At 36.7% G+C, this 27,516-nt stretch overlaps 1 protein-coding gene across 1 annotated transcript in view; it reads right to left on the bottom strand.

Annotated features, from left to right (window-relative positions):
* Positions 1-340: 340 nt before the first annotated feature.
* The window catches only part of LOC132149080 (G protein-activated inward rectifier potassium channel 1-like), a 31,923-nt gene continuing 4,747 nt past the window's right edge, over positions 341-27,516 (bottom strand). The window contains exons 2-3 of the mRNA XM_059558006.1: positions 7,652-7,868; positions 341-1,717 (exon numbers count right to left, since the gene is read on the bottom strand). Of these exons, the coding sequence (XP_059413989.1) occupies positions 1,080-1,717; positions 7,652-7,868 (855 nt within the window). The 3' untranslated portion in view covers positions 341-1,079. The remainder of the gene's footprint in view (positions 1,718-7,651; positions 7,869-27,516) is intronic.

Below are 27,516 nucleotides of genomic sequence, written 5' to 3'. Positions count from 1 at the left end.
CTATTTTTAACAAGTAATTCTGTTCTAATTTTACAGCTAAAATATCTAAAGAAAATCATTGAAATTATCAAACATTATTTGAGAATCAACGATGCATAAGATACTCAGACTTGTTTTCAAATAAAGTATCTTTAATTTAGGTGTATTTTCCCCCCAAAGTTTTGGATCAGTAACATTTTATGTTTTTAAAAGAAGCTTTTTTGTTAACAAAGGGTGCATTTATTTGAACAAAAATACAGTAAAAACAGTACTACTGTGAAATATTATTTCAATTTAAAAAATAATAGTTTTATATTTTAATATATTTCTAAATGTTTTTTGTCCTGTTATGATAAAACTTCAGCATCATTACTCACATGATCAGTGATAAGTGTCACATGATCCTTCAGAAATCATTCATATATGCTGATTTGCTGCTCAAGAAATAGTTATTATTATTATCAAGTTGTGCTGCTCAATATTTGTAATCACAATCGGTATTGAATGGATACTGCAATACTTTTTTTTTTTAGGACTTAGATTCAAAAAGTTCACCAGAACCGCATTTATTTGAAATAAATTATTTTGTGAAGTAAATCTTCATAGTCACTTTTAATCAGTTTAATGCATCAGTGCAAAATAAAAGTATTAATTTCTTACAACAACAAAACAAAACAAGAAATCTTACTGACACCACACTTTAAGTATATACAGTATATTATGTGTTTCATTTAAGTAAATGTATCTTGTTTCAAGTGTTTTTATCTTGTTTATTTTGTTTCCAGGATCTTCAGGCATTAAACTTTTTAAAATAAATATTTTGTTTTTCAAGGATTTTTAGACCCTTTACTGTAAAAGTCAAAAATACTAATTAAAAATAAGTTATTACTTTTGCAGTGCAAGCCAATGCAAATATTCATTCATTGTGCAGTCAGAAAGCTAATTCCTGACATGTTGTTGTTACTCTACAGGAGTCCTTATTTAGTTCCAAACAAAACAATAATTTTGCTCTAATCTGGACACAGTTGTCTGTGCTCATTGTACATAAACATGGAAAAACTGCTCTCAGATTAGGAGAAAGTTTTAAAAGCACTTCTAGGTCAGCGATCTGCATTCATCTTCCTTAATTTGGGAGGCAAGTTGTCCTCTGGACGTCCACCAGGCGTGTGTGGAGGACCGTGGGGGTGTGTGGGGATGGCCGCTGGGGTGGGAGGCAGACTTCTCTGGTGGAGGTCCCCGGTGGACATGGCCATGGGCTGGAAACCCACCTTGAGGGCTTTGAGGTGGAATCGTGCCTCTCCATCAGCCTGCCCAGGACTGGAGCCGAGGCGCTGTAGTTTAAGAGGAAGGTCCCCAGTGCTTGAAGCCTTTTCGGGTGGCTGCGAACTCAAGCGTAGCACCTTCCTCTGCAGATCTTCTCTACCAGACGAGCTCATTTTCTGGAGTTTGCTGGGCAGCTTGCAAGAAGCGCTTCCGGGATGCGCCCCATCCTCACCTGCTTCCAGGCAGTCCATGGAAAACACTCGCTCCCTGTTCGGCGTGTCCAGTGGGGAGAGGAGCGAGGATTTCTCCTCGTACTCTTTCACACTGTAGGGTGGCGTGGGAACCTCGAAGGTGCTGTGAAACTGGGAGTAGTCCACCCGAAAGAAGCCCTCTTCCAGAGACATGACGGGCAGGAAGCGGTGACCCCACAACACCTCATCTTCTGTATACGAGGTGCGAGCTTGACATGTCATACCTGTGAGAAACAGAATATAATAACAAGCAATACAATGGAGAGGAAAGGTTTATGGTAAAAATGTATTACAAATAAGGAGGCTTTCATTGTCAGGTTAGCCTGGCCATGAGAATGATTTATACTGCCCTGTTACTTTTCCTTCCAAGAATTGTGATTTACAAACTCTCAGTACATAATGTGCGTGAGAAGGCCATGCAAGGCAGAGTTTTAAGACTCCTGCAATCATAATTCAGCCAGAGGGCCATTCAGTGAGTCATAAACACAGCCTGAGCCATAGCTTTACATGGCCAGGCTCTTTCACTTATAACATCGCCAGGGAGACTGAAAATCCAATCTGTTCCAACATAAAATTAAAAACAATCAATAGAGAAATCACTGCCAACAGCCAACAGCTTACTATGGAATGCATTGTGTTTTGTTGTTCTCATTTTCTGCAGAATTGTAATTCTTGTTTTCATGGGCACAAACCAGTAAATAAAAAGAGAGCTGGAAAATGTATGCTGTCATGCTGAAGTAGCATTTCTGTCATTACAAACAGAATGGTGTTTAGGGTATATGATTATATTATGCAATAGTTCCAGTCCTCAGATTCAGTTGGCTGAGACTGTCAGACTGTGAAATGGTGGGGATATTGCAGTGTCTGTGTTTTTGCTGGTTATGTCCATATGCCAGTAGGTGGTTTAGTGTGTGTAATGAGTGTGTAATTGAACTGATTTGTTCACTGAACACTGAAATATTCAGGACCAAAACAAGTGATCATAAGTGAGTCATTAAATAATAATTACACTGATTCATGTTTGAAAAAAAACTACTGATTATGAGTGAGTCATTGAGTTACTTACTGACCCAATTCATTTGAAAAAATACTGATTCCTTCATTAATTAAGCGAGTGATCACAAGTAAGTCATTGAATCATTCGCTCATCCGATTTGTTAAAAAAAATCTGATTCAGTTATGTTAAAAACAAGTGATGAATGAGTCAATAAATCATTCATATCAACCTATTTATTCAGAACACTGATTCATTCCTGTGCCGAACAAGTGATTATGAGTGAGTCACTGAATCATTCATGCAACTTGAAAACACTGATTCATTCATGAATTAAAAAAGTGATTATGAATGAGCCATTTAATTATTCACTCGACTAATTTGTAAAAAAAAAAAAAAAAAAAACTGATTTATTTATGAATGACACAAGTGATTATGAGAGAGACACTAAATCATTCATGCAAACAGTTTGTTTAAAACACTGATTCATTATCAAACCAATCAAATAGTTATGAGTGAGTCATTGGGTACGTTTAAATGGACAATAATATTCAGATTTTACTCGAATAAGACAATACTTTGATTAAAAATCTACCATGTAAACAGAGATGTTTGATTACCTTAATCCGGCTAAAGTCATTCTCAAAGTAAACAGAAATTGAATTAGGACATGTGGAGTATTCCTATTTTAGTCGCATTATTGAAGTGCACTATAGACATGTACACTGCTTAATCACACTATTAACATTGGGTAGGACTTTTCGCCGCATTTTGCAACAGGATACACAGACGGCAGTGGACAACCATTTGACAGCTAACAAAAGAGCAGGAACATGATGGGAACAGGAACAGAGTAATATTCTAAAAGCAATTCATATAAACACCTTACACATAATATTGTCTTATTCAGAATAAGGTAAATAATTAGATTACTGATGTCCATGTAAACATAGTCATAGAATCATTTACTCAACCGAATTATTCAAAGCACTGATTCATTCCTGTACCGACCAAGTGATCATGAGTCAGACATTGAATCACTCACTCAACATTTGAATTAAAAACACTGATTAATTTATGAATCATCCATCCAAATAATTTTTTTAAACCACTCATTCACTTCTGATAGTGGATCAAAAATACACCAAGTTTCCAGAAAATTTTTCTAAAGTGTAAGTTACTTATTGTTTATTTAACTGTTTAAAAGCAATATCGATTTTTAACATCATTAGTGATATTCAGTGAGTCATCACTCTTGTTATTGTGATATTGCACAGTTATTTATCCATAATCAGACCCAGGCTTTTGCAGTCTTTTAGCAGTTTTAGTGCTGATTTTAGGGAAGAATCTGCACATTTCTAGCAGATTGAATGTAAACATGATAAAATCTGTTAAACTGGCCTTGGGTGTATTACAGATAAGCATCAGATTAGCCAAATATTTAATAAACAAATATGCAAATACAGGGGACATGTAAAGAATCATCAGTGACAGGTGTCTGTGGAGCTTCGGTGTGGGCCTGGTCATGATTTAATAATTATCATTAAATAGCCTACTAATTAGCAGCACCTAATGCGAAACATGAACAAGCCTCAGTTTTCAAAAATGAAGGATGAAGATCACAACAACTCACTCTCTCTGTTGCTGGCACTACATCATCCCATGTAATTAAACCAGTTTATGTGACATTAATCACACTGAAAATCCCACATTTTGCTGCCAGAGTGATCGTGCTGAGCAGGAGCAACGGGGTGGCATGGCTTCATCTAAAGGCTTAAATGATGGATCAATGCTGGAAGAGGTTTTGCGAACGTATCAATGGCTTCACTGCAGTTCAGCTGAAAGTAGCTTTTTAAGCTCTCATTTAAAGCAAGACAAATTTCACAGTCTTCACAGTAAGACTCTTGATTGCGCAATACTCTGTCGGCATACATAATTAGAGTCTGTCTGTCGTCTCCTTTGGTCTGATCTATGGTATTGATTAAAAGAAGCCACATGCTTCCCGCTTCCACACATGCGTGTTGGCTATTTGACTAAATTGCACATATATTTAGTTCTTTGTTGTTTTATATTAGGGTTTACAAAGAGAAGATCCCAATTAAAATGAGGCTTTTTAATTCTGTGAGCTACAAAGGTTCCTGCAAAGCCCTTAAAATCATACAGAGCTGTGGCTTTGTCTTGTACCACTGTGTAAAATGATTAACTTGACATTTCTGTCTGTGTCCAGGGCTTCAGCGGATCAATAAGCACTTGTGAGTACATGACAGGCCTCAGCTCTCGAACAGCAGGGTGTTTAACTGTTTCAATTCACCACATGACTGTTTGCCACATTACTGGCCTGACAAGAAATTAATTACTGAATGAAAGCGTGAATGAAGAAATGGTTTACCAGGAGCCTTCCTCTAGTGTGCACTAATACGCTTGCTAAGTGTGTGTGTGAGGGTGTTTGTGTCTATCACTGCTGTTACCCCTGTAATAATGGGCACAGACACAGAGGCTATGTAATACCCTTCCTTGCTTTGGTTCCATCTCATATCATTTCCCGGAGAGAGCGAGAGTTCAAATTGAAAGGCCCCCTGCAAGCTGTTCTATTATCAGAGGTAATTTACAGTGAAACAACTAATAATACATGAAGCTGAATTAAATTTCCTGTTTTATTCTGAAAGGTTAGATAGTGTGAAAGAACTAACAAAAAAAAATATATAAATATATTAATAATTCTTAATATATGGTAACTTACTGTGTCTTTATTTATTCATTTATTTTCCATGCTAATACGTTGTTATTATTGCCTCTTTTATGCATTTCTCTCAATATGAAAATGCAATAGAATTACAGATTTTCTTTATTTGAAATAAAGCTGAAATAAAATAAAAAATATTGGCTAACAACATATTTTATTTTCATTAGCTGCCCAGACAATATTTGTTTAGCTTTTTTATTTAAGTACTAAATAACTTAAACTGAAATAAATTAAACTTTAGAAATAAAACAGGACAAAATTTAATATCAAATAAATACAAATGAAAAAATAAAAGCTAATTCAGCATATTAATAAATACTAGTATAAATAAAAATAATATAATTGAAATGCTACCAAAATATCAATGTTGCTTACTAGCTCAGATCAGAAGAGCAAGATAATCTAAGGTATTTATATTACATTTTATTGTTAGATAAATCATATAATTTAGAAATGCAATTTATAGTATGCATAACTCCAATGATCTAAGGTGTCCTTCTTGTAGTCAGATAAGTTAAGCTTAGAAAACACCTCTAAAATTGAAATGAGAATCATATTTGATTGAAAGGGTAAGAAGGAGACAGGAAATGAAAATTCTAATTATATTTCTGTTTATTTGTACAGTGAAAAAGAATGCTAAAAAAAGCTCTCGCTTTCTTTTACTCTCACATTCTCAAAAGAAAATCCCATCCTGCCTTCTTCAGTTACTTCACTTCCTCGCACTCTGCCAGCATAAAAGACACCAGGAGTAGATCAAACTCGAGCAAGGTTTGTAGCTCATATCAAAATGTCAAGCATGTGACTGAAAAAAAAAAAAAAAATTGTATTTTGTATTATGCAGAAGGCGCCTCTAACAGCACAGGCCTGATAATGCAATCAGAAAGATGCTGCTGACCTGACTGTGTACCTATTGCATCCATTCAGACTGAGGGGTGCGAGGAACAATACTGAGAAGTATTCACAGTTTATAAGGTAAAGTACAAAGAATGTGTGAGAAAAGTGATATGTTCAGTTAGATTTGATAAATGAAAATGAATGATGACAAATTTTCACCCTGCAAAACATTTCTTAATTAGAAATTGTGTTATGTTTTGCATTAAAATCTCAATGCCATTAAAACAAGATAAATTTACTTGGGAAGCAAATTTGCATGAGACTTGTTTTCAGAGAACACATCTTGAGAAAATGTAATTGTCATTGTCACATTTGTTTTGTTCTTGTCAGAAAAGTTAGATGTATGCATATTACAAAAACAAATGTGAAAAAAATCTTAATATATACATCTTGTCTTTTAGAGCATTTTTTTTTAGATAATGTTAAGATCATTTGGTAACACTCGTTAAAAAGAACTAACAATATAAAACTTTAAAGCATTTATTAATATAATCTGTTATTTTGGGCGTGACTACCATTCATTTCATACAGCAGAAAAATTGTAAATATTTATGCAGACATACTTCAATTTTGATTTTCGAAATTCATACCATCTTTGAAGATCTTTTTTTTCCATAAAATGAATGAATGAATAATTAATCGATGGATTAATGAATGAATGAATGAATGAATAAAATAAAATAAAATAAAATAAAATAAATAAATAAATAAAAGGTCATTGTGAATTTTTAGTTCATATTTCTGATTTATCTAAATTCTGAGCTAATTTTTCAGTTTTTTGTAGAGATAATAATTTTAGAATTGTGAGATAAAAGAAAAATCAAGTCATCAAATGCAAGATAAAATCAATATGACAAAATCTATATTGATTTTATCTTGATAACTTCTTTTTTTATGGCACAGTGTGCAGACTCTCTTTTTACCTATTATCTCTATTTTTTTATTTTTTTATTTTTTGGTCTATGGACCTCCTTTGGACTATTTTGAAGATGCAGTGAGTTCCTGACTATTCTTCAAATAAATAAAAACAACACTGTTACATTTTTTTATTTAGTAGTGGGGAACAAAATACAACTCAGAAATCTTAGAAAAAAGTCACTATTACCTTTTTTATTTTATTCTGTGGCTGAAAAAACAAAACAGAAATGTGAGATGTAAAGAATTCTGAGAAAAAAATTCACAATTGTGTGATGTAAAATTGTCTGCATTTTGAAATAAAATTTATTGAAATTAAAATATAATTTATATAAAATTGTATCTTTATTGTGTGGTGGAATCTGACTTCCATAAATATGATCTAACAATGAACAGTTGTATTTTTATTAACTTATATTAACAAAGATAAATACTCTAACAAACATTTTGCTTATTGTTAGTCAATGCATTAACTGTTACTGATATTTTTTACATGAAAACTAGTAAAAAAAAATAACTGAAGGGATTCGAGTAATACTGTAAATAAACAATTGTGTTAAGCCAGATTTTGTTCCTAAAGAAATGGAGATTGGAGTGAAAGATGCTACCCACCTGTTGTTTCCACAATGCCCTCTAAGATGACGACGATCTCAAACTGCTCGTTCATGAGCGAGCGTTGGGACAGTTCGAAGAAGGGGCTCTTGGGATTGATCTCATGGCAGATGGTGAGGGGAGAGACTAGGAAGAGTTGGTCAGCGCCTGTTCCAAAGCCCACATCCAGTTCACACTGATCCAATGGCAGGAACTCGCCCTCCGGGGTCTGACGAGACTGGTGAGACACAGGGAAGTCATCATCAACATAGCAGTCATCACATCAAAAACATCAATATCCCAGACAAATTACAGCAGTAACAATCAATCAATCAAAAAAAAAAAAAAAAGATACTCAAGGATGGTGAGAAATGGAGATGGAAATGGAAATAGGAAATTGAAAGAAGGATGTCAGCATGTATATTTACAATTTTTCTGCTGTATACAGTGTATGGTAATCAGACCCGAAATAACAGAATATATTGAAATTGAGGGAGACATTTATGCTGTTTAGTGTGTGAGGGTAAATATTTCGCTTTAGGCAAGTGGAGAGAAAGAGAGAGAGTGTGTTTGTGGCTGTCAAGGAGTGAATGGGGAATTCTGACAAGCATGAGTGCTCAGAACAGTGAAATAAAACACAGACGGAGCAAAGGAGGAGGCTGGGGTGAGATAAGAAAATGCTTACAAAGCACTGTGTCATTAGCCATGATTTATGATGATAAAGGGTGTCTGTTCAGGAAGCTAGGGAAATTTAAGACCAGATGATTTACAGGACGATGTCAAACTAAAGCAGAGAAGGAAACTCCAGCATGAGTGTTGTGTTTTTCTACACATAGGGTTTGTGTTTGTATGTGAAAAGGCATTGGATGAAGCTACACACAATAATTATTTTCTTTAAAATGTTGCTCTGAATACCAAGTGGAAGGGAAGCACTCTTACATTCAGCGGATGTCCTCTCACTTCCAAGTCTCCATATCATCCTCTCTCAGTGCAATGGTCTTACTGGAACTGTTTAGGCTAAGATCATCTCCAAAGGGCCTTAGAGCTGTAGAACAGCCTCATGGGATGTAAACCAAAAACCCTTTATAAATAGGCCCATTACTTAAAACACTGGAGCTCGATGAGGCTTAAAAACTTCCACATGGAATCATATTCCATGTAAACTACACAAAACTGGGGAAGCTTTTCCAGTCCCTAAATAGAGCAAATACAGGTGAAAGGAAGATAACTTAGAATTTAATTGTAATTTTATTCTTACTTCTTTCTTCTTTTGATTAACCTCCCTGTAGTTTATGATGTTCTAAAGCTATTTAAATTAAATGTCATTTATTTTATTATTTCACTGAACAAAATTATAAATGCAACACTTTTGTTTTTGCCCCCATTTTTCATGAGCTGAACACAAAAGGCCTATTTTTATCAAATATTGTTCACAAATCTGTCTAAACCTGTGTTAGTAAGCACTTCTCCTTTGCCGAGATTATCCCAATACCTCACAGGTGTGGCATATCAAGATGCTGATTAAACAGCATGATTACTGAACAGGTGTGCCTTAGGCTGCCCAAAATAAAAGGCCACTCTAAAATGTGCAGATTTATTGTATTGGGGGGTCCGAAAACCAGTCAGTACCTGGTGTCACTACCATTTGCCTCACACAGGGCAACACATCTCCTTCACATAAAGTTGATCAGGTTGTTGATTGTGGCCTGTGGAACGATGGTCCACTTCTCTTCAATGGCTGTGCAAAGTTGCTGGATATTGGCAGGAAGTAAAGTCAAGTCAAGTCATCTTTATTTATATAGCGCTTTATACAAAACAGATTGTGTCAAAGCAACTGAACAACATTAATTAGGAAAACTAGTATGTGTAGGAACTGGAACACGCTGTCGTAGGCACTGATCCAGAGCATCCCAAACATGCTCAATGAGTGACATGTCCGGTGAGTATGCTGGCCATGCTAGAACTGGGATGTTTTCAGCTTCCAGGAATTGTGTACAGATCTTTGCAACATGGGGTTGTGCATTATCATGTTGCAACATGAGATGATGGTTGTGGACGAATGGCACAATAGGCCTCAGGATCTTGTCACGGTATCTCTGTGCGTTCAAAATACCATCAATAAAATGCACCTTTGTTAATTGTCCCATACCATAACCCCACTGCCACCATGGGCCACTCGATCCACAACATTGACATCAGCAAACCGCTCAACCACACAACGCCATACACGCTGTTTGCCATCTGCCCTGTACAGTGAAAACCAGAACACCTCTTCAAAGTGCCAGACGCCATCGAATGTGAGCATTTGCCTACTCAAGTCGGTTATGACAAAACAATTGCAGTTAGGTCGAGACCCCGATGAGGACGACGAGCAAGCAGATGAGCTTCCCTGAGACAGTTTCTGACAGTTTGTGCAGAAATTCTTTGGTTATGGAAACCGATTGTTGCAGCAGCTGTCCGGGAGGTTGGTCTCAGACGATCTTGGAGGTGAAGATGCTGGATGTGGAGGTCCTGGGCTGGTGTGGTTACATTTATGCCACACCTGTGAGGTGGATGGATTATCTCAGCAAAGGAAAATTGTGAACAATATTGGAGAGAAATAGGCCTTTTGTGTACACAGAAAAAGTCTTAGATCTTTGAGTTCTGGGCAAAAACAACGTTTATAATTTTGTTTAGTGTAAATTTAAGTCATACAGTTCTGTATTATAACAAATTAGAATACTCATGTTCACCAAGGCTTAATTTATTTGATAAAAAACAAACAGTTAAAATTGTCAAATTGCTAAATATTATTACAGTCTAAAATAACTATTTTCTATTTTAATTTATTTAAAATGTCATTTATTACTGGTATGGCAAAGCTGATTTTCCAGCAGTGATACAGTGTTTCAGTCTGTAGTGTCACATAATCCTTAGAAATCTGATATGCTGATTTGGTGCACAATTATTATTTATTATTGGTACCCAATTATTAATAATGATTTTGATCTTATTATTATTATTATTTTTTTTTTTTTGTGAAAACAATGATAATTGTTTTTTTCATGATTCAATAAATAGAATGTTCGATGAACAACATTTATTTAAAATACAAATATTATTTTTTGTCACATTTTAAATATCTTCTCACTCATTTTTGAGCAATTCAATGCATCCTGGCCATCGCAAAAAATCAATTAAAAAAAAATCTTTTAAAATATATTAAAAAAAAATACCATTTAAAATTTTCTATTTTCAGTACCATTTTACAATATTATACACTGTTTTTGCTGTATTTATGATCAAGTGAGTAAAAGAGACTTAATAATATTTAATAATGTTTGATCTTAGTAATCAATCTTAATAATAGCTAATATACTATATATAAGCAGACATATTTGCATCTTTAGACATTACACAAATACAAATGAGCTTAAACTGCACACCTTTGTTAACTGTCAGGTCTGTACATAGCTAATAGCTGATTCAAATCCATATCTGATATCAGCTGATCAGTTGATCGTTGACATCAGCAAACCGCTCACCCACACGATGCCATACGCTCTGTTTGCCATCTGCCCTATACAGTGAAAACTAGGATTCATCTGTGTAGAGAAAACCTCTCCAAAGTGTCTGATTCATAGCTGATTCAAATCCATATCTGAAATCAGTTGATCAGTAAACTGAAGCCAATATTGCATGTAAGATGAATATTTATTTAATATGATGTGATGAATCTATCGAGTTGCTAGGTGAGTTTGAACTCCGGTTGCAGGGGAGGCTTGCTGGACAGGGCCTATCACTCCTACATCCAGTGTGCCCAAGCAGAAAAATTTAATAATGCTCATACAGACACAGTATGACATTTCTCTATCTCTCGCTTACCCCATTATTTTCTCCATCTCACTCTTATTGCTCCTTCTCTCTTTGTCTTGTACTTTCTCTTGCAAACACATTCTTGGATAGGCTAAAAAATCTGAGACAGTGAGGGAAATTTCACCACGAGACGACACACAAAGATCAAACTCTGAAAATATGTCTGTCAGTATGTGATAGCAGGTGTGTCTTTGTTTTTTGTGCCAGAACCACTAGCCCTACATCGATCAGATGTATTGCATTGCCAATTGACTTGATTAAGGCTTTAATGTGAAATTGATCCAGTAACCAGTACGGCTGGTTTATCCATTAATTGGTTATATTGATTGCAGCATGAAAAATTAACACATCAAAAAAAAAAAAAAAAAAAAACCTGCATTTTGAGTGTTGACTGTGATTTAATTGTTCAAAGATGATATACAGTTTTCATGACGATGTAAAACTTTGTTCAACCACTTACACATACACATACATTTCTACACTTACAGTAGATTCTCCTGTGCACACATTTACACCTCTTGAGAGAATATAAACATACTTTTGAAATCACACCATCCCACCCATAGACACACACACACACACACACACATGGATAAACAACCTTCACCCACACAGAGGTTCTGGAGCAGCTGCATTAAGTGTCTACTCAACTCTCTATCAACCCACAAGAAGCAATTCCACCGTGAAGTCGCATCACACCAACTACCTATATCCAGTTGCACACACACACACACACACACACACACACACACACACACACACACACACACACACACACACACACACACACACACACACACACACACACACACACACAAACATCCCTGCCAAAAATCGACATGCATACTGCTTTTTATTTAGCAGCACTCCTGTCTTGCATCCCCCACTATATCAGTCTAGCATTTCCTGGACAGGTTTTGCTCTCCCAAAAAAATTTGTAGCGTTAACTTGACTATTTTTTGTAGTAGTGTGTCAGTAGCTAAGTTTATTTAAAATATTGTAGCATTTACAGTAAAAAAAAGCTTCTGCCAAGCAGTAACGAAACAGCAAGGCAAAAACAGTGTGTAATGTAATTAGTACTGGGAAGTACCATTTATTTTAGAGAAAATGCTGTTCTTTTCAACTTTCTATTCATCAAAGAATCCTAAAAAAAGGATGACAGTTTTCACAAAAATATTAAGCAGCACAACTGTTTACAAAATGTATAATAATTTGTTTCTTGAGCATCAAATCAGCATATCAGAATGATTTATGGAGGATCACGTGACACTGAAGACTGGAGTAATTCAGCTTACAGGTTAATTACATGTCAAAACATTACAATAGAAAAAAGTTATTTTAAATTGTAATAATATTTCACAATATTATTGTTTTACAGTATAGTTTAGATGCATTCGTAGTGAGCATGAAAGACTATTGAATGGTAGTGTACACCTACTTTTCTTTACTTAAATGTAACTTTTTACCATGGTCTTAACTCAGGCATATTAATTTGAGTTTAAGCTATCAATATGTTTTTAATTTTTAATGTCACTTTAAAGGTGATAGTTGAAGGTTTTTTAACTTTTTTAATTTTATTTCTTTTTTTTTTTACCAGATAAGAATTGCTCTTATTATGTAACCATTTTTGATCATAATAGTTATTTTACCATACATATCTTATAGTTAGCTACAAGTTACTTAAAGCCATTACTTTATGTTATTTTTATTTTATACTTACATTTTTTTGATGTTTTTTTTTTCTTTTTTTCTTTTTTTTTTTTTAGAAATAGCTCATGCCAGAATGAAATTTTTCATAATTTATTGATCCAAACCAGTGTGACTTCCTTTCTTCCTTTCAACAGACCAAACTATCAAATTATCAGCTTTAACATTATTTTTAAACAATTCAAATAAAGACACGTGACTTCTATATTCATTTTTTTTTTTCTGCAGATTTGGAATGATATCAAGGTGAGTAAATGTTGACAGAAATTCCATTGTTTGGGAAAACTTTGGGAAATACAGGTGCTGGTCATATAATTAGAATATCATCAAAAAGTTGATTTATTTCACAAATTCCATTCAAAAAGTGATACTTGTATATTATATTCATTCATTAAACACAAACTGATATATTTCAAATGTTTATGTCTTTTAATTTTGATGATTATAACTGACAACTAAGGAAAATCCCAAATTCAGTATCTTAGAAAATTAGAATATTACCTAAGACCAATAAATACAAAGAAAGGATTTTTAGAAATCTTGGCCAACTGAAAAGTATGAACATGAAAAGTATGAGCATGTACAGCACTAAATTGGGGCTCCTTTTGCCTGAATTACTGCAGCAATGCGGCGTGGCATGGAGTCGATCAGTCTGTGGTACAGCTCAGGTGTTATGAGAGCCCAGGTTGCTCTGATAGTGGCCTTCAGCTCTTTTGCATTGTTGGGTCTGGCATATCGCATTATCCTCTTCACAATTCCCCATAGATTTTCTATCGGGTTAAGGTCAGGCGAGTTTGCTGGCCAATTAAGAACAGGGATACCATGGTCCTTAAACCAGGTACTGGTAGCTTTGGCACTGTGTGCAGTTGCCAAGTCCTGTTGGAAAATGAAATCTGCATCTCCATAAAGTTGGTCAGCAGCAGGAAACATGAAGTGCTCTAAAACTTCCTGGTATACGGCTGCGTTGTTGACCTTGGACCTCAGAAAACACAGTGGACCAACACCAGCAGATGACATGGCACCCCGAACCATCACTGACTGTGGAAACTTTACACTGAACCTCAAGCAATGTGGATTTTGTGCCTCTCCTCTCTTCTTCCAGACTCTGGGACCCTGATTTCCAAAGGAAATGCTAAATTTACTTTCATCAGAGTACATAACTTTGGACCACTCAGCAGCAGTCCAGTCCTTTTTGTCTTTAGACGCTTCTGACGCTGTCTGTTGTTCAAGAGTGGCTTGACACAAGGAATGCGACAGCTGAAACCCGTGTCTTACATACGTCTGTGCGTAGTGGTTCTTGAAGCACTGACTCCAGCTGCAGTCCACTCTTTGTGAATCTCTCCTACATTTCTGAATGGGTTTTGTTTCACAATCCTTTCCAGGGTGTGGTTAGCCCAATTTCTTGTACACTTTTTTCTACCACATCTTTTCCTTCCCTTCGCCTCTCTATTAATGTGCTTGGACACAGAACTCTGTGAACAGCCAGCCTCTTTTGCAATGACCTTTTGTGTCTTGCCCTCCTTGTCCAAGGTGTCAGTGGTTGTCTTTTGGACAACTGTCAAGTCAGCAGTCTTCCCCATGATTGTGTAGCCTACAGAACTAGAATGAGAGACAATTTAAAGGCCTTTGCAGGTGTTTTGAGTTAATTAGCTGATTAGAGTGTGGCACCAGGTGTCTTCAATATTGAACCTTTTCACAATATTCAAATTTTCTGAGAAACTGAATTTTTCCTTAGTTGAAATAAATCAACTTTTTGATGATATTTTTATTATATGACCAGCACCTGTAGTTATGTTCACACTTTATTTTAAGGTCCATTAACTAACTATTAGCCACGACTTTTGCCTCAGTAAACTCCTAATTATTGCTTATTAATACTGAGCAAGGTAGTTAAGTTTAGCTGTGGATGTAGAACATGGTCATGCACAATATGTGCTTTGTAAAACAGCCAATATGCTATAATATGCATGCTACTAAGCATCTACAGTAATAAACCTGGACAGGGTACTTATGCCTACTAAACATAATGCGATCTTTGCTATTTTTTGGCTGTTAGGAAGAGGATACTGGGATGAGGCCCTGAGTTCTCCTCCCAATGTATTTTGAACACAAGTGTTGGGACAAATAGATTATCACACCAATGAGATACTAAAATATTTAAGAACATAACCTCCTTTTCAAACCTGTCAGCATTGCTTTTGATTGGTTCTCTGATGTTCAGTTTCCTCCTGGGCATGTAACTAAAATACATAATTCATGAGACTGAAGCCACCATTGTTGTACACATGATGTGGGGTTCATTGGAAGGTTTGTTGTATTGAGTATGAATGGGATTACACTATTTTCCAGCAGGCTGTATTAAAACATAAATGTTCTGTTGCTTTCTTCTGCTTCTTAAATCTAGGCAATGTTATTTTTTACTCCTGTCTCTTTATATTAAGCTTGAAAAGACAGATTACTAAGTTCAAGAAGCAGACCAGCAAATCGTACACATGGTCTTTCCTGAACATTTCAGGAAAACACTGCTAAATACACACATTCACACCAAATCACAGTGGGCAGCAGTGATAAACTGTTTAAGATGAGCAAGTTCCTTAATTTGAATAAGATGTAAAGTGATGAGATGTTTGCATGGGTCTGATGAGCTCTAATGCTTACATTAACGCTGATTGATGTCAAGCTAAAGGCTGTACTTGTCTTAATTCAGTATCCATTGGCTTTTAAGCCACACAGCTAGACAGAGCCAAAGCAATCTTAAAAACAGCACCTCTGTGACTGAAGAGAAAAAGCTATTATTCAAATGGCCATTTGAATGCATTTATGTGACTGAACGTTTATCTGTGTGTTTATGTGTGTCTTGTAGACTAAAGAGCTGCCAGATAAAACCTGTCATTCTTCTTCATATCCCACAGGAAAGCGGAGGAGAGATAGAAAGGAGAGAGTATTAAAGAAGAGGGAAATCGGGAGGAGGTGGATTGAAACCTCTTTCCTCTGCAGCAGGTACCAGCAGCCATCCATTTGACTCAGTCATGTGCATGGGTGAATAAAAGCTGGGATTTCACTGCTTTGCCTTCCGCTGACTCACAGTGGCTTTGACAGCAGAGTGGGGAGGGAGGGGGGGGGGGGGGTACTCACAAGCAAATAGATGGGACTTTCACACTTAAAAGGGTAATACTACAGCCTAAATTAAACTCTAAGATAGAAATTTATGATGTAATCTATATATCCTATTCTACTGAACTCTACCAAACAAAGTAAAATATGACATTGTATATTTTATTCTGTTTTACGTAACACCATAAAATGATTTGATCAACAAATTCATGTCAACATATGTTTTCACACTACTTTATCACATTAAATTAATTTAACCAATTCCAACTTCATGTTTTAAGTTACAATACATAATTCAGCTAGTTTTTTCCTTCAGTTTAATATAGTTTAAGTTGAAATTAATGTAGTGCCAATTTGATTAGACTTAAAAATTGAAGGCAGCCCATGAGGAGCCCTAAAAATTTGGGGTGGGAAAGGTTGTTGTAATGTTTTAATAGTTAATAGTTTATTGTTTTAGTCTCTTTTGCTCACCAATGTTTATTTAATGAGTTTATTTGATGAAATATACAGATAACTAGTAATATTGCTAACTATTATCCCAGTTTAGTTTAGTTTTTTCTACATTTAATATGTATATATATATATATATATATATATATATATATATATATATACAGTGCCCTCCACTATCATTGGCACCCTTGGTAAATATGAGCAAATGTGGCTGTGAAAATAAATCTGCATTGTTTATCCTTTTGATCTTTCATTCAAAGAATTATCGATGTAGAAAATCTCGTTGTGAAATAAATGCTTTCTCTAGTTCACGTTAGCCACAGTTATTGGCACCAAATTACTACAACCTCCTTTTCCCAAGATAAGAGCTCTGAGTTTTCTCCTGTAATGCCTGAAGAGTTACGAGAACACCTGATAAGAGATCAGAGACTATTCCTTCATCCAGAATCTCTCCAGATTTTTCAGGTGCACAGCTCCATGTTGGTGCTTCTTCTCTTCAGTTCAGTCCAATCATTTTCTACAGGGTTCAGTTCAGAGGACTGGGACGGCCATGGCAGAAGCTACATTTTGTGCTCAGTGACCTATTTTTGTGTTGATTTTAATATTTGTTTTGGATTATTGTCTTGATGAAAGATCCAACCACAGCCCATTATAAGATTTCTTTTGGTATCTGATTGAATATGTGATGCCATGTATCTGAACATGACGTCCTGGACATGGGGTACTTTTTATCCCTGTTTGTACTAAACCAATCTAGTGGGTTTGCCTTTTTAAGGCTTTCTGACCCCAAGACTCAACTAATCTCTGCAATTTTTCAGCCATGATCCTTGGAGAATCTTTAGCCATTAAAACTCCTCACTGTGCATTAGGGTGGTATACTGTAGACACATGTCCTCTTCCAGGCAGATCTGTTACATATTTAGTTGATTGGAACTTCTTAATTATTGCCCTGATGGGTGAAATTGGGATTTTCAGTGCTTTAGCTCTTTTCTTACAGCTACTTTCTATTTTGTGAAGCTCAACAATCTTGTCCTGCACATCAGAACTATATTATTTGGCTTTACTCCTTGTGGTGGATGATTAAGGGGTATTTGGCCTGTGTGTTCCTCATTATTATAATCCTGTGCAACAAGAAGTCATGGCTGGACGATTTCATGTTCCTCGTCACCCTAGTGGGCTAAAAATAAAAATATGAATGGTAATATACTTCAGAGATATTTTACTCATAAGAAATTCTAGGGGTGCCAATAATTGTGGCCAATAACTGTCTGTCTATCTATCTATCTATCTATCTATCTATCTATCTATCTATCCATCCATCCATCTATCTATCTATCTATCCATCCATCTATCTATATGTATATATATATATATATATATATAATTCTATAGAACTCTTTAGAATAGTGCATATATGTTCATAGGAGTTATTCTACTCTATGCAATACTTCTCTACTCAGTTTCTACTCAGAATCACATGCAAACCAAAAAAACTATTCAGTCTTACAGAACTGAACCGTTACTGTGTAATTCAAATTGGCTTCTGCATTCTTTTTCTCTCTCTCTTCTTCTCTGTAGAACTACCCAATAAAATGCACATGCATTATACAGACAATGTAATGTGCACCTCTTAGTGGGTATCTTATACTGCTGAAGGTCATACACGTATAACCCCTGTGTGTCTCCGTAATAAACTCATCTATCTGTATCACTGCTGGGTCACATGTCGGCAACGCCTGTCAGTGACAAGACAAATGACATGCTGTCCACCTCACATTTCACGCATCACTGCCAGCCATGCAACACACACATACACAACACACCAAAGCATACATATTCATACAAAGGCATAAATATCTCCCAGCATGCCCGTGTCCTATGAACATACACTCAAGTGATTTGAGGTTATGTTCATGAACCTTATAAGCAATTCTAAACCTTTTCATTCATGTCAAACATATTGCCAAGCATAAACACACACAAACTAATTTAAAACAGACCTTTATGCTCACAAAAGATCGGCACACAAAGACCTTTACACACTACACACCCACACAGTCAACCTGAGTCAAAACCTGTCCCTGTAATCGAATTATCAGCAATTAACTCATTCATCACAGCACACATGTGACTGTGTCCACAACAGAAAACATCTGTTCTCGCTGTAAAACACGCTAAATGAGATCAAACAGATCCAGCTGAAGTGCAGTGGGAGTGGGTTTCTCTTCAGCTTTTATGAGGTTGCTTACACAAACAGCACTTTGTTATCATTACGATCATTGTGTGTGAGTTTAGACAAGAATATTCAGTCGTACAATGTGAATGGGTTTCTATCATCCCTAAATAAATTTAATTTAGAACTCATAAAATGTGAGAATGAATTTGTGTATCAACTCCAGGATGGTGGCGCTGTTGGACACAGCGGCTGCTCCAGGTCCCAAAAACTGTGTTTTTATGTCTGTTAGTTTCACCTTATCGCGAAATTATCAGATAAACACTCAGAAACTAGGGTTGGGCATCGTTTTGATTTGAACGATTCGACTTTCGATTCCGGTTCTTTTTGATTCTCGATTCCGATTCTTTGAGGGGTATAGTCAAACATGGCACAGGCTCAATTCACAGAGAATTTTTTTATTTATATTCAATATTCTGCAGCCCATGTGGGAGAAAATTATGGAATGCCTCTTCACCAGAAAATATTAATATATGATTTATAAAGAAAAAAAGGTTTGTATATGCAGAACTTGCACGCTGGTCTGGACACTCTGAACATGCATAAAATAGCTCAATAATACATTAAAAACAATTCTTGTTAAGAAATATCAGCATGTCTGCCTTCTCAGGCAGTATCCGTGAACGTTCAGCACAGATTGTGTCACCGGCAGTTGAAAACACCCGTTCACTAGGTGTTGAGGAGGCCTGAACACACAAATACGAAAAAGCTATTTTTGCCATTAAACGATAAGTCATGCGCTGGTTCCACCACCAGGCAGCAGGGTCATCCGACATAAAGGTTGGTGGTGTCTCCTTATACATCTGCATCTCCTTCTCTGCTTGGTCCTGGATAGACATGGTCCTCCGCTTTGATGACATATTTTCTGCATCCTCATCGGCAAAAAGCTCCTCCAATGGAGACTTTCTTGGATGTTTGCTTGGAGGTTGTTGCTGCAAAAACAAAGAATAGGCTTATTCGCTAAAAGAAAAACATCTACTAAAGGCAGACAGAGGCTAAGATCCTAAATATAATTTCAGCATTTCTGTGCTTACATTCTCATCTTCCTCTTCATCACTCTCATGCCTTTTCTCATCACTGCTTTCCCCACAATCGACCTCTGTTGACTGCAAATAACATAATTGGCATTTATAGAACAAACATTTTAATAACTAAATTGGAGACATTAAATGATTGAGCTTCAATGTCATTATATAACCTGCTCGTGCTCAGATTCTGTCATCATGTCTCTCTTGATTCGGTCCCAGACAGCGTCTTCATCATCACCATCAATTTTTCTTTTGAAGCGTGGGTCTAATGCTGTTGCCACTTCAAGAAAGTTCCTGATGTCCTCACTCTGAAAAATATATATTTTTTGTATTTAAATATACAATTAAGTCACAGGAATATAATTATTTAATGTATAGTTCTTGAATGAAAGTTACCTGATATCGCTTGGACAAGTTTGCCCAAACTTGCTTCATGAGATTAGATACAAATACTGTGTCCTCCTCAACCACAGTAAAGTGCATCTCAAGCTTTTTAATAATTGGCAGGATCTGTCCACATGTAGGGTTCTTCTCAGTTGATACACAAAGTGTGGAAGTGTAAAGAACTCTCATCAAGTTGATGAAGTCCTCTGCCTTCCTGAAGTCTTCATCACACAGCCTGGAAAGTCTGTGTGTGACAATTAGGATACATTTTATAATATAAAATGAAAGCTTTTCTTGCTTGTTAGATCATTTTTAATTATCTAGCATTGGACTCTCCCTTGAAGTTGACTGAATCTTAAGCTGCTTAGTGTTTTGTTCATCTAGTGTATTAGTGCTGTACTGTATATATATGTTCAGTAGGAATAGGATACCCAGATTTTCCTCTCTCCTATCTAGCTCTACCTGTCCCTCTCCATATTCTTTCTCAGCCGTTGGTCCAAGCTGGCTGCTTGAATTGCAGGGTATTGCTCTAGGAATCTCTCCATCATAAGGTAGAGAGAGTTCCATCGAGTTCTCACATCCAGTGTGAGTGTGTGTTGTGGCAGCTCTGACACAAACAATAAAAATCACAAATACAGATAAACAAATGATATTATATATAATATAACATCATACAACATGATTGTTTTATGTGTGTGTTTTTTTGTACATTTAGACATTGTACTATTTAAAAAAAATAAATGCATGCAAAATTTATGCTATTAAAAAAGGCATTTTAATTATATAGTGTCCATAGTGGTCAAATGAAACATTCAGTGATTCTTACCTAGAAGATCTTGCTTCTCTCTCAGAACAACCTTTGCCATTGAGGACCTCTTCATCCACACGATGATGGCTCGTATCTTTGCAGTCCACTGAGTCACTGCACTCAGGGAGTAGAGACTCTGTGCTGCAAGATTGAGTGTATGAGCAAAGCAGCCCAGTTTCACAAACTCTAGTCTTTTTATGGCTATGTCCATATTTGCTGCATTATCCACAGTAGCAGCTACTACTTTGTCAAAGATGCCATATTCTTTGAGGACGTCACCGATCTCCTCTGCCACAGCATGTCCAGTCTGGGCTGTGTAGACAGCTTTTGTTTGCAGCACTTTTTGCTTCATTTTGCCCTCCACTAAATAGTGTGCTGTTACAGTTAGGTAGTGGTCTTGAGCAATGCTAGTCCAAGCGTCACAAGTGAGGGCAACAGAGTGGACATCAGCAAGCTCAGAGATTACATTAGATTTTTCCACCTTGTACCAAGCTGGGATTAACTGGTTTGCCAAATAGTCTCTGGTAGGGGGAGTGTACTTGGGGTTGATAGAATGGATCATATCCCTGTGAACACAACACATAACAATATGATATATATACAGCATTTATTCATCTTTGTAATGTTAATTTCAACATTTACTAATACTTTATTAAAATCTGATTAACATGAATTAATGCACTGTGAACTAACATGAACAAACAATGAACAGCTTTATTTCTAATAACTAACATTAACAAAGATTAATAAATACTGTAACAAATGTATTACTCATTGTTAGTTCATGTTAGTTAATACATTAATGTTTAATAAATGTTGTGAATGTTAACTCAGTCAAGTTAAATCTTAAATCATTGATTAACATAAACAGTTAACTTAACTTACCTGAACGTAGGGGATTCCACATCTGAGAAGGGGTGCAGTCTTTTCACCACATATGCAGTTACTTTTCTGTGGCACTCTTCAATTTTCTCAGATGGCATTTTTCCCTGCTTTGCTGCTAATGTGAACGGAGTCTGCATCGGTTCAGCATTAGCAGCAATGATATCAGGACTGCTGCTACTAGTGTGGGCAATTTGCTTAATGCTACATTCACCTACGAGGGGAAAAAATAATTTCAGCAACGTTGTTGTTCACAATTAGCAATTTAGTGTACACTACAATCCCTTACCTGATTGTGACGATTGTGAAGTGTTGCCCGAGGAGGACGGGACAGTGGCCCTACGCAGCACGTCAAACACGCTACACTCAGTTTGTATACCATGCAGGCGTAGGTGTTTCGTCATATTAGTAGTGCATCCTCTCGTGCAAGAAATAAGTCTGCTGCAAGTGTTGCACTGTGCTGATCCAGGTTTTTTTAAAGTAAAATAAAGCCACACTTTTGAGCGCCGCTTACCGTGTTCCATGTCTGATGTCTGCAAAAGATAAAGCGCGCGCGGGACAGCACTTCCGAATCCGGAGATACGGTGGCCACTATGCGCCAAAAACCTGCGCGTTTGGAACCGATGATCGGAATCGACTTTTTTTTCTCTGAACGATTCCAATGGTATCGTTTTTTAAAAAACGGTTCCAAGTTGGAACCGGTTTTCGATGCCCAACCCTATCAGAAACACATCTATGATCGACAGAGCCTTTAGGAAATCAGCAGTGTATACAAACACCAGCTTTCGTCTGTGACTACTGAGAAGCTAAGAGGCCTCTATCTGCTGCTGAAGCCGAACCCCGAGACCACAGCCTCGCCTACTGACACTACTCGCACATAACGGCAAAGCCAGCGGTGTGAGAGGGGGCAGAAGCAAGGCAAACGTGGAGGCAAACCCCACTAGACCAGCGATTCCATCACTCATGCCCTCAAACGTTCGCTCTCTGGAAAATAAACTGGACTTTATTCAATTTAGAAGGTCTTCACAGCATGAGACAAGGGATTGTTGTGTGTTTGTTTCCACTGAAACATGGCTGAACGACAACATCTCAGACTCAGCTACTCAGCTGCACGGACTTCCCTGCTACTGAGCGGACAGAGACAAAGCACTGTCTGGTAAGTGACAAAACACTGTTCATTGCTGGTGGAGTTTATGTTTGTGAAGTGTACAGTGTTCCAGCATACAGACCACTTCTGAAACTCGCCAGACTGGTTCAAAAACTCATCACAGTTTGGCCAGATGATGCTACCTCAACATTACAGGACTGCTTTCAGTGCCGGAGTGGAACATGTTTAAAGAGGCAGCCACCTACAACAACCTCACAGACTTGCAGGAGTACAACTGAAACTGTGAGCGCTTATATCAAAAAGTGCACTGACGATGTGATCACCACACATGCAAACCAAAAGCCATGGATGACAGCAGAGGTTTGTGGGCTGCTAAAGACCAGAGATTAAGCATTCAGATCAGGAGATAAAACAGCCCTCAAAACAGCAAGAGCCAATCTGTCCTGTGGCATCAAAAATGCAAAATGGTTATATTCTCATAAAATCAACAATCACTTCACAGACAGCAGAGACACACAGAGCCTGTGGCCACTTAGGTAATCCATGTGACATCAGAGCATCAGTTAGAATTTGTTGAAGCATCCAAAATAAATTTTTGTCCACAAAAAGGGATGGACATGGTGAGCAACAATACTCAGGTAGGCTGTGGAGTATAAAACAATGCTCAGTTGATACTAAGGGGCCCAATGTGTGGCAAGAAAATATGCCCCACACCGTTACACCACCACCAGCAGCCTGAACCATTGAGTCAAGGCAGGATGGATCCATACTTTCATGTTCTTTACGCTAAATTCTGACCCTACCATCTGAATGTCGCAGCATAAATCGAGACTCTTTAGACCAGTCAACTTTTTCCAATCTTCTATTGTCAAATTTTGGTGAGCCTGTGCGAATTGTAGCCTCTGTTTCCTGTTCTTAGCTGACAGGAGCGGCACAGAACCAACCAATTCACTTCATCTCAATAAATTAGAATATGGTGACATGCCAATCACCTAATCAACTCAAAACAAAAGGTTTCCTGCAAAGGTTTCCTGAGCCTTCAAAATGGTCTCTCAGTTTGGTTCAGTAGGCTACACAATAATGGGGAAGACTGCTGGCCTGACAGTTGTCCAGAAGACAATCATTGACAGAGGCTTCTTACCTGGGCTAAGGAGAAGAAGAACTGGACTGTTGCCCAGTGGTCCAAAGTCCTCTTTTCAGATTTAGAGCAAGTTTGTATTTAATTTGGAAACCAAGGTCCTAGAGTCTGGAGGAAGGGTGGAGAAGCTCATAGCCCAAGTTGCTTGAAGTCCAGTGTTAAGTTTCCACAGTCTGTGATGATTTGGGGTGCAATGTCATTTGCTGATGTTGGTCCATTGTGTTTTTTGAAAACCAAAGTCGCTGCACCCATTTACCAAGAAATTTTGGAGTAGTTCATGCTTCCTTCTGCTGACCAGTTTTTTGAAGATGCTGATTTCATTTTCCAGCAGGATTTGGCACCTGCCCACAATGCCAAAAGCACCAAAAGTTGGTTAAATGACCATGGTGTTTGTGTGCTTGACTGGCCAGCAAACTCACCAGACCTGAACCCCAGAAAGAATCTATGGGCTATTTTCAAGAGGAAAATGAGAAACAAGAGACCAAAAAATGTAGATGAGCTGAAGGCCACTGTGAAAGAAACCTGGGCTTCCATACCACCTCAGAAGTGCCACAAACTGATCACCTCCATGCCACGCCGAATTGAGGCAGTAATTAAAGCAAAAGGAGCCTCTGTCAAATATTGAGTACATGTATAGTAAATGAACATACTTTCCAGAAGGCCAACAATTCACAAAAAATATGAAGTATTCTAATTTGTTGAGATAGTGAATTGGAGGGTTTTTGTTAAATGTTATCCAAAATCATGTGAAATAAAAGAACCAAAGACTTAAACTACTTCAGTCTGTGCGCATTGAGTTTCCCAATTTGAGTTGAATTACTGAAATAAATGACTTTTCCATGACATTCTAATTTATTGAGATGCATTTATTGAGAGATTAGTTGCGTCTTGTGGTCAGAAAGCCTTAAAAAATAAAATAAAATAATAATCAAAGAGCCCCTACATCACCACATGTTGTTCAGGAGGTGTTCAAGAAATATTCTCCTTGCTCATCCAAAAACAAACTCCAGCATATTCACTTGTCAAACACGACTGGAACAGATACATGATACATTGCATCACATATTCAATCAGATAGCAAAAGATTAAGAATCTAAACCAGACTGCCTCTGTTAGAAATCTTATAATGGGCTGTAGTTGGATCCATAAGGACAATAATCCAAAACAAATATTAAAATCAAGACAAAAATGGGTCACTGAGCACAAAATGAAGCTTCTGCCATGGCCGTCCCATTCCTCTGAACTGAACCCTGTAGAAAATGAGTGGACTGAACTGAAGAGAAGCACCAACATGGAGCTGTGCATCTGAAAAATCTGGAGAGATTCTGGATGAAGGAATAGTCTCTGATCTCTTATCAGGTGTTCTCCAAACTCTTCAGGCATTATCGGAACTCAGAGCTGTTATCTTAGGAAAAGGACGTTGCAATAATTGGGTGCCAATAACTGTGGCTAACGTGAACTAGAGAAAGCATTTATTTCATAATGAGATTTTCCAACCACTTTCAATTGTTTTACTTCAATGATAAGTTTTGAATAAGTTAATAATTTTTTGAATGAAAGATCAAAACAATAAACGGTGCAGATTTATCTTCACAGCCACCTTTGCTCATATTTACCAAGGGTGCCAATAATAGTGGAGGAGACTGTATATTATATATATATATTCTCTATTATAGCCTTGTGATACTCTGAATTGTCTTCTCCTCTATTCTATTTGATTTAATGATCCTATCCTATCCTATCGTTTTCTATGCATATTGTGGTACACTTAAGTGTCCATTCCACTTAAGTGTTATTCTATTCTATTCTGTTCTATTCTATTCTATTCTATTCTATTCTATTCTATTCTATTCTATTCTATTAATATTGTGGTACTCTCAAGTGTCCTCTATTCTTTTCTATTCTATTGTGGTACTCTCAAGTGTCCTCTATTAAATTCTATTTTATTCTGCTATATTCTATGCATATTGTTGTACTCTCAAGTGTCAAATATTCTATTCTATTCTGTTATATACATTTTGGGGTATAATCAAGTGTTCAATATTCTATTCTTTTCAATTCTATTCAATTTAATTCTATTCTATTCTTTTCTATTCTATTATATTCTACTCTATACATATTGTGGTACATACTGTGGCAAGTGTCAAATTTCCTCTCATCTTGCTCATGTTTCCTTGCTCAACTCATCCCAGACCTTCACACAAGACGGAGAGATATTTATTGCTCCTCATTTCTACCATGTTGCATTAGAATGCTTTTGTTTTCTTCATAAAACACAAGGCTGAATTCTGTCTCTGTCTCCCACTCTCTATCAACTCATGCCTTGTATTTTCTCTTTTTTGTCCCTTATGATAACGATCTTTGTCTCCTTTCATCTTTCTGCTCTTTTCATCTGTCCTTTTTTTGTCTTCTCTCTACCCTCTCTCTGTTCATCAATTCACAAACAATAGAGACAGTGACTCAGAACTGTAATTAGGTGAGAGGAAGGTTATAGATACCTCTTCATTTGTTTGAAACAGAAGATACAACAGAAAGTTGGGAAAAATTCATATGCCGATGCTTCTCTCAAATTAGAGGATATGGAAGGAGCAATTAGCAATAGAACAAGCAAAAAATATTACAGGGATAGGTAATTCTGTCATTAATTTATATAAAACATAGCATGATGTTTTCAGTGACATGAAAGTGAGTAAATAATGACATTAAGAATTTTTTTAACTGACTCTCCCTTTAAAAGGAATTTTAGGGTAAGTGCAATGTCTCTATATTTGTCTATTAGAGAGAATGTAAGATGAACCGAGAGATGGTCCTTCTGGTTTGACTGTCTCCAGTGTGTTATTTGCATCTTCAGTGAATGATGTAAACACACACGCTCTTACAAAACACCACACCATATGTCTTGGATCCACTGTAAACCTTCATGTTCAATTATAACATTTAAGTGTGCCCCTGTAAGTGTGCATCTCACAGTTGTTATAAATTAAAAAGTTATAAATGCATGATCAATATAATCAAAGCACAATTGAGATGTTTCTGCTTTGTTTATCCGGCATGATGAGACATGATCTGACAAAAGGTGACTGGGAATGACTGAGACTGTGTGTGAGCGTGTGTGGGCGACTGAATCTAAATGGACTGGATATGCCGGCTTTAACAAAAAAATTGGCAGGATGGAG

This window comes from Carassius carassius, chromosome 1, assembly GCF_963082965.1.
Source record: "Carassius carassius chromosome 1, fCarCar2.1, whole genome shotgun sequence".
Taxonomy (NCBI): Eukaryota; Metazoa; Chordata; class Actinopteri; order Cypriniformes; family Cyprinidae; genus Carassius; species Carassius carassius.
This window is presented reverse-complemented; position numbering and strand designations above follow the sequence as displayed.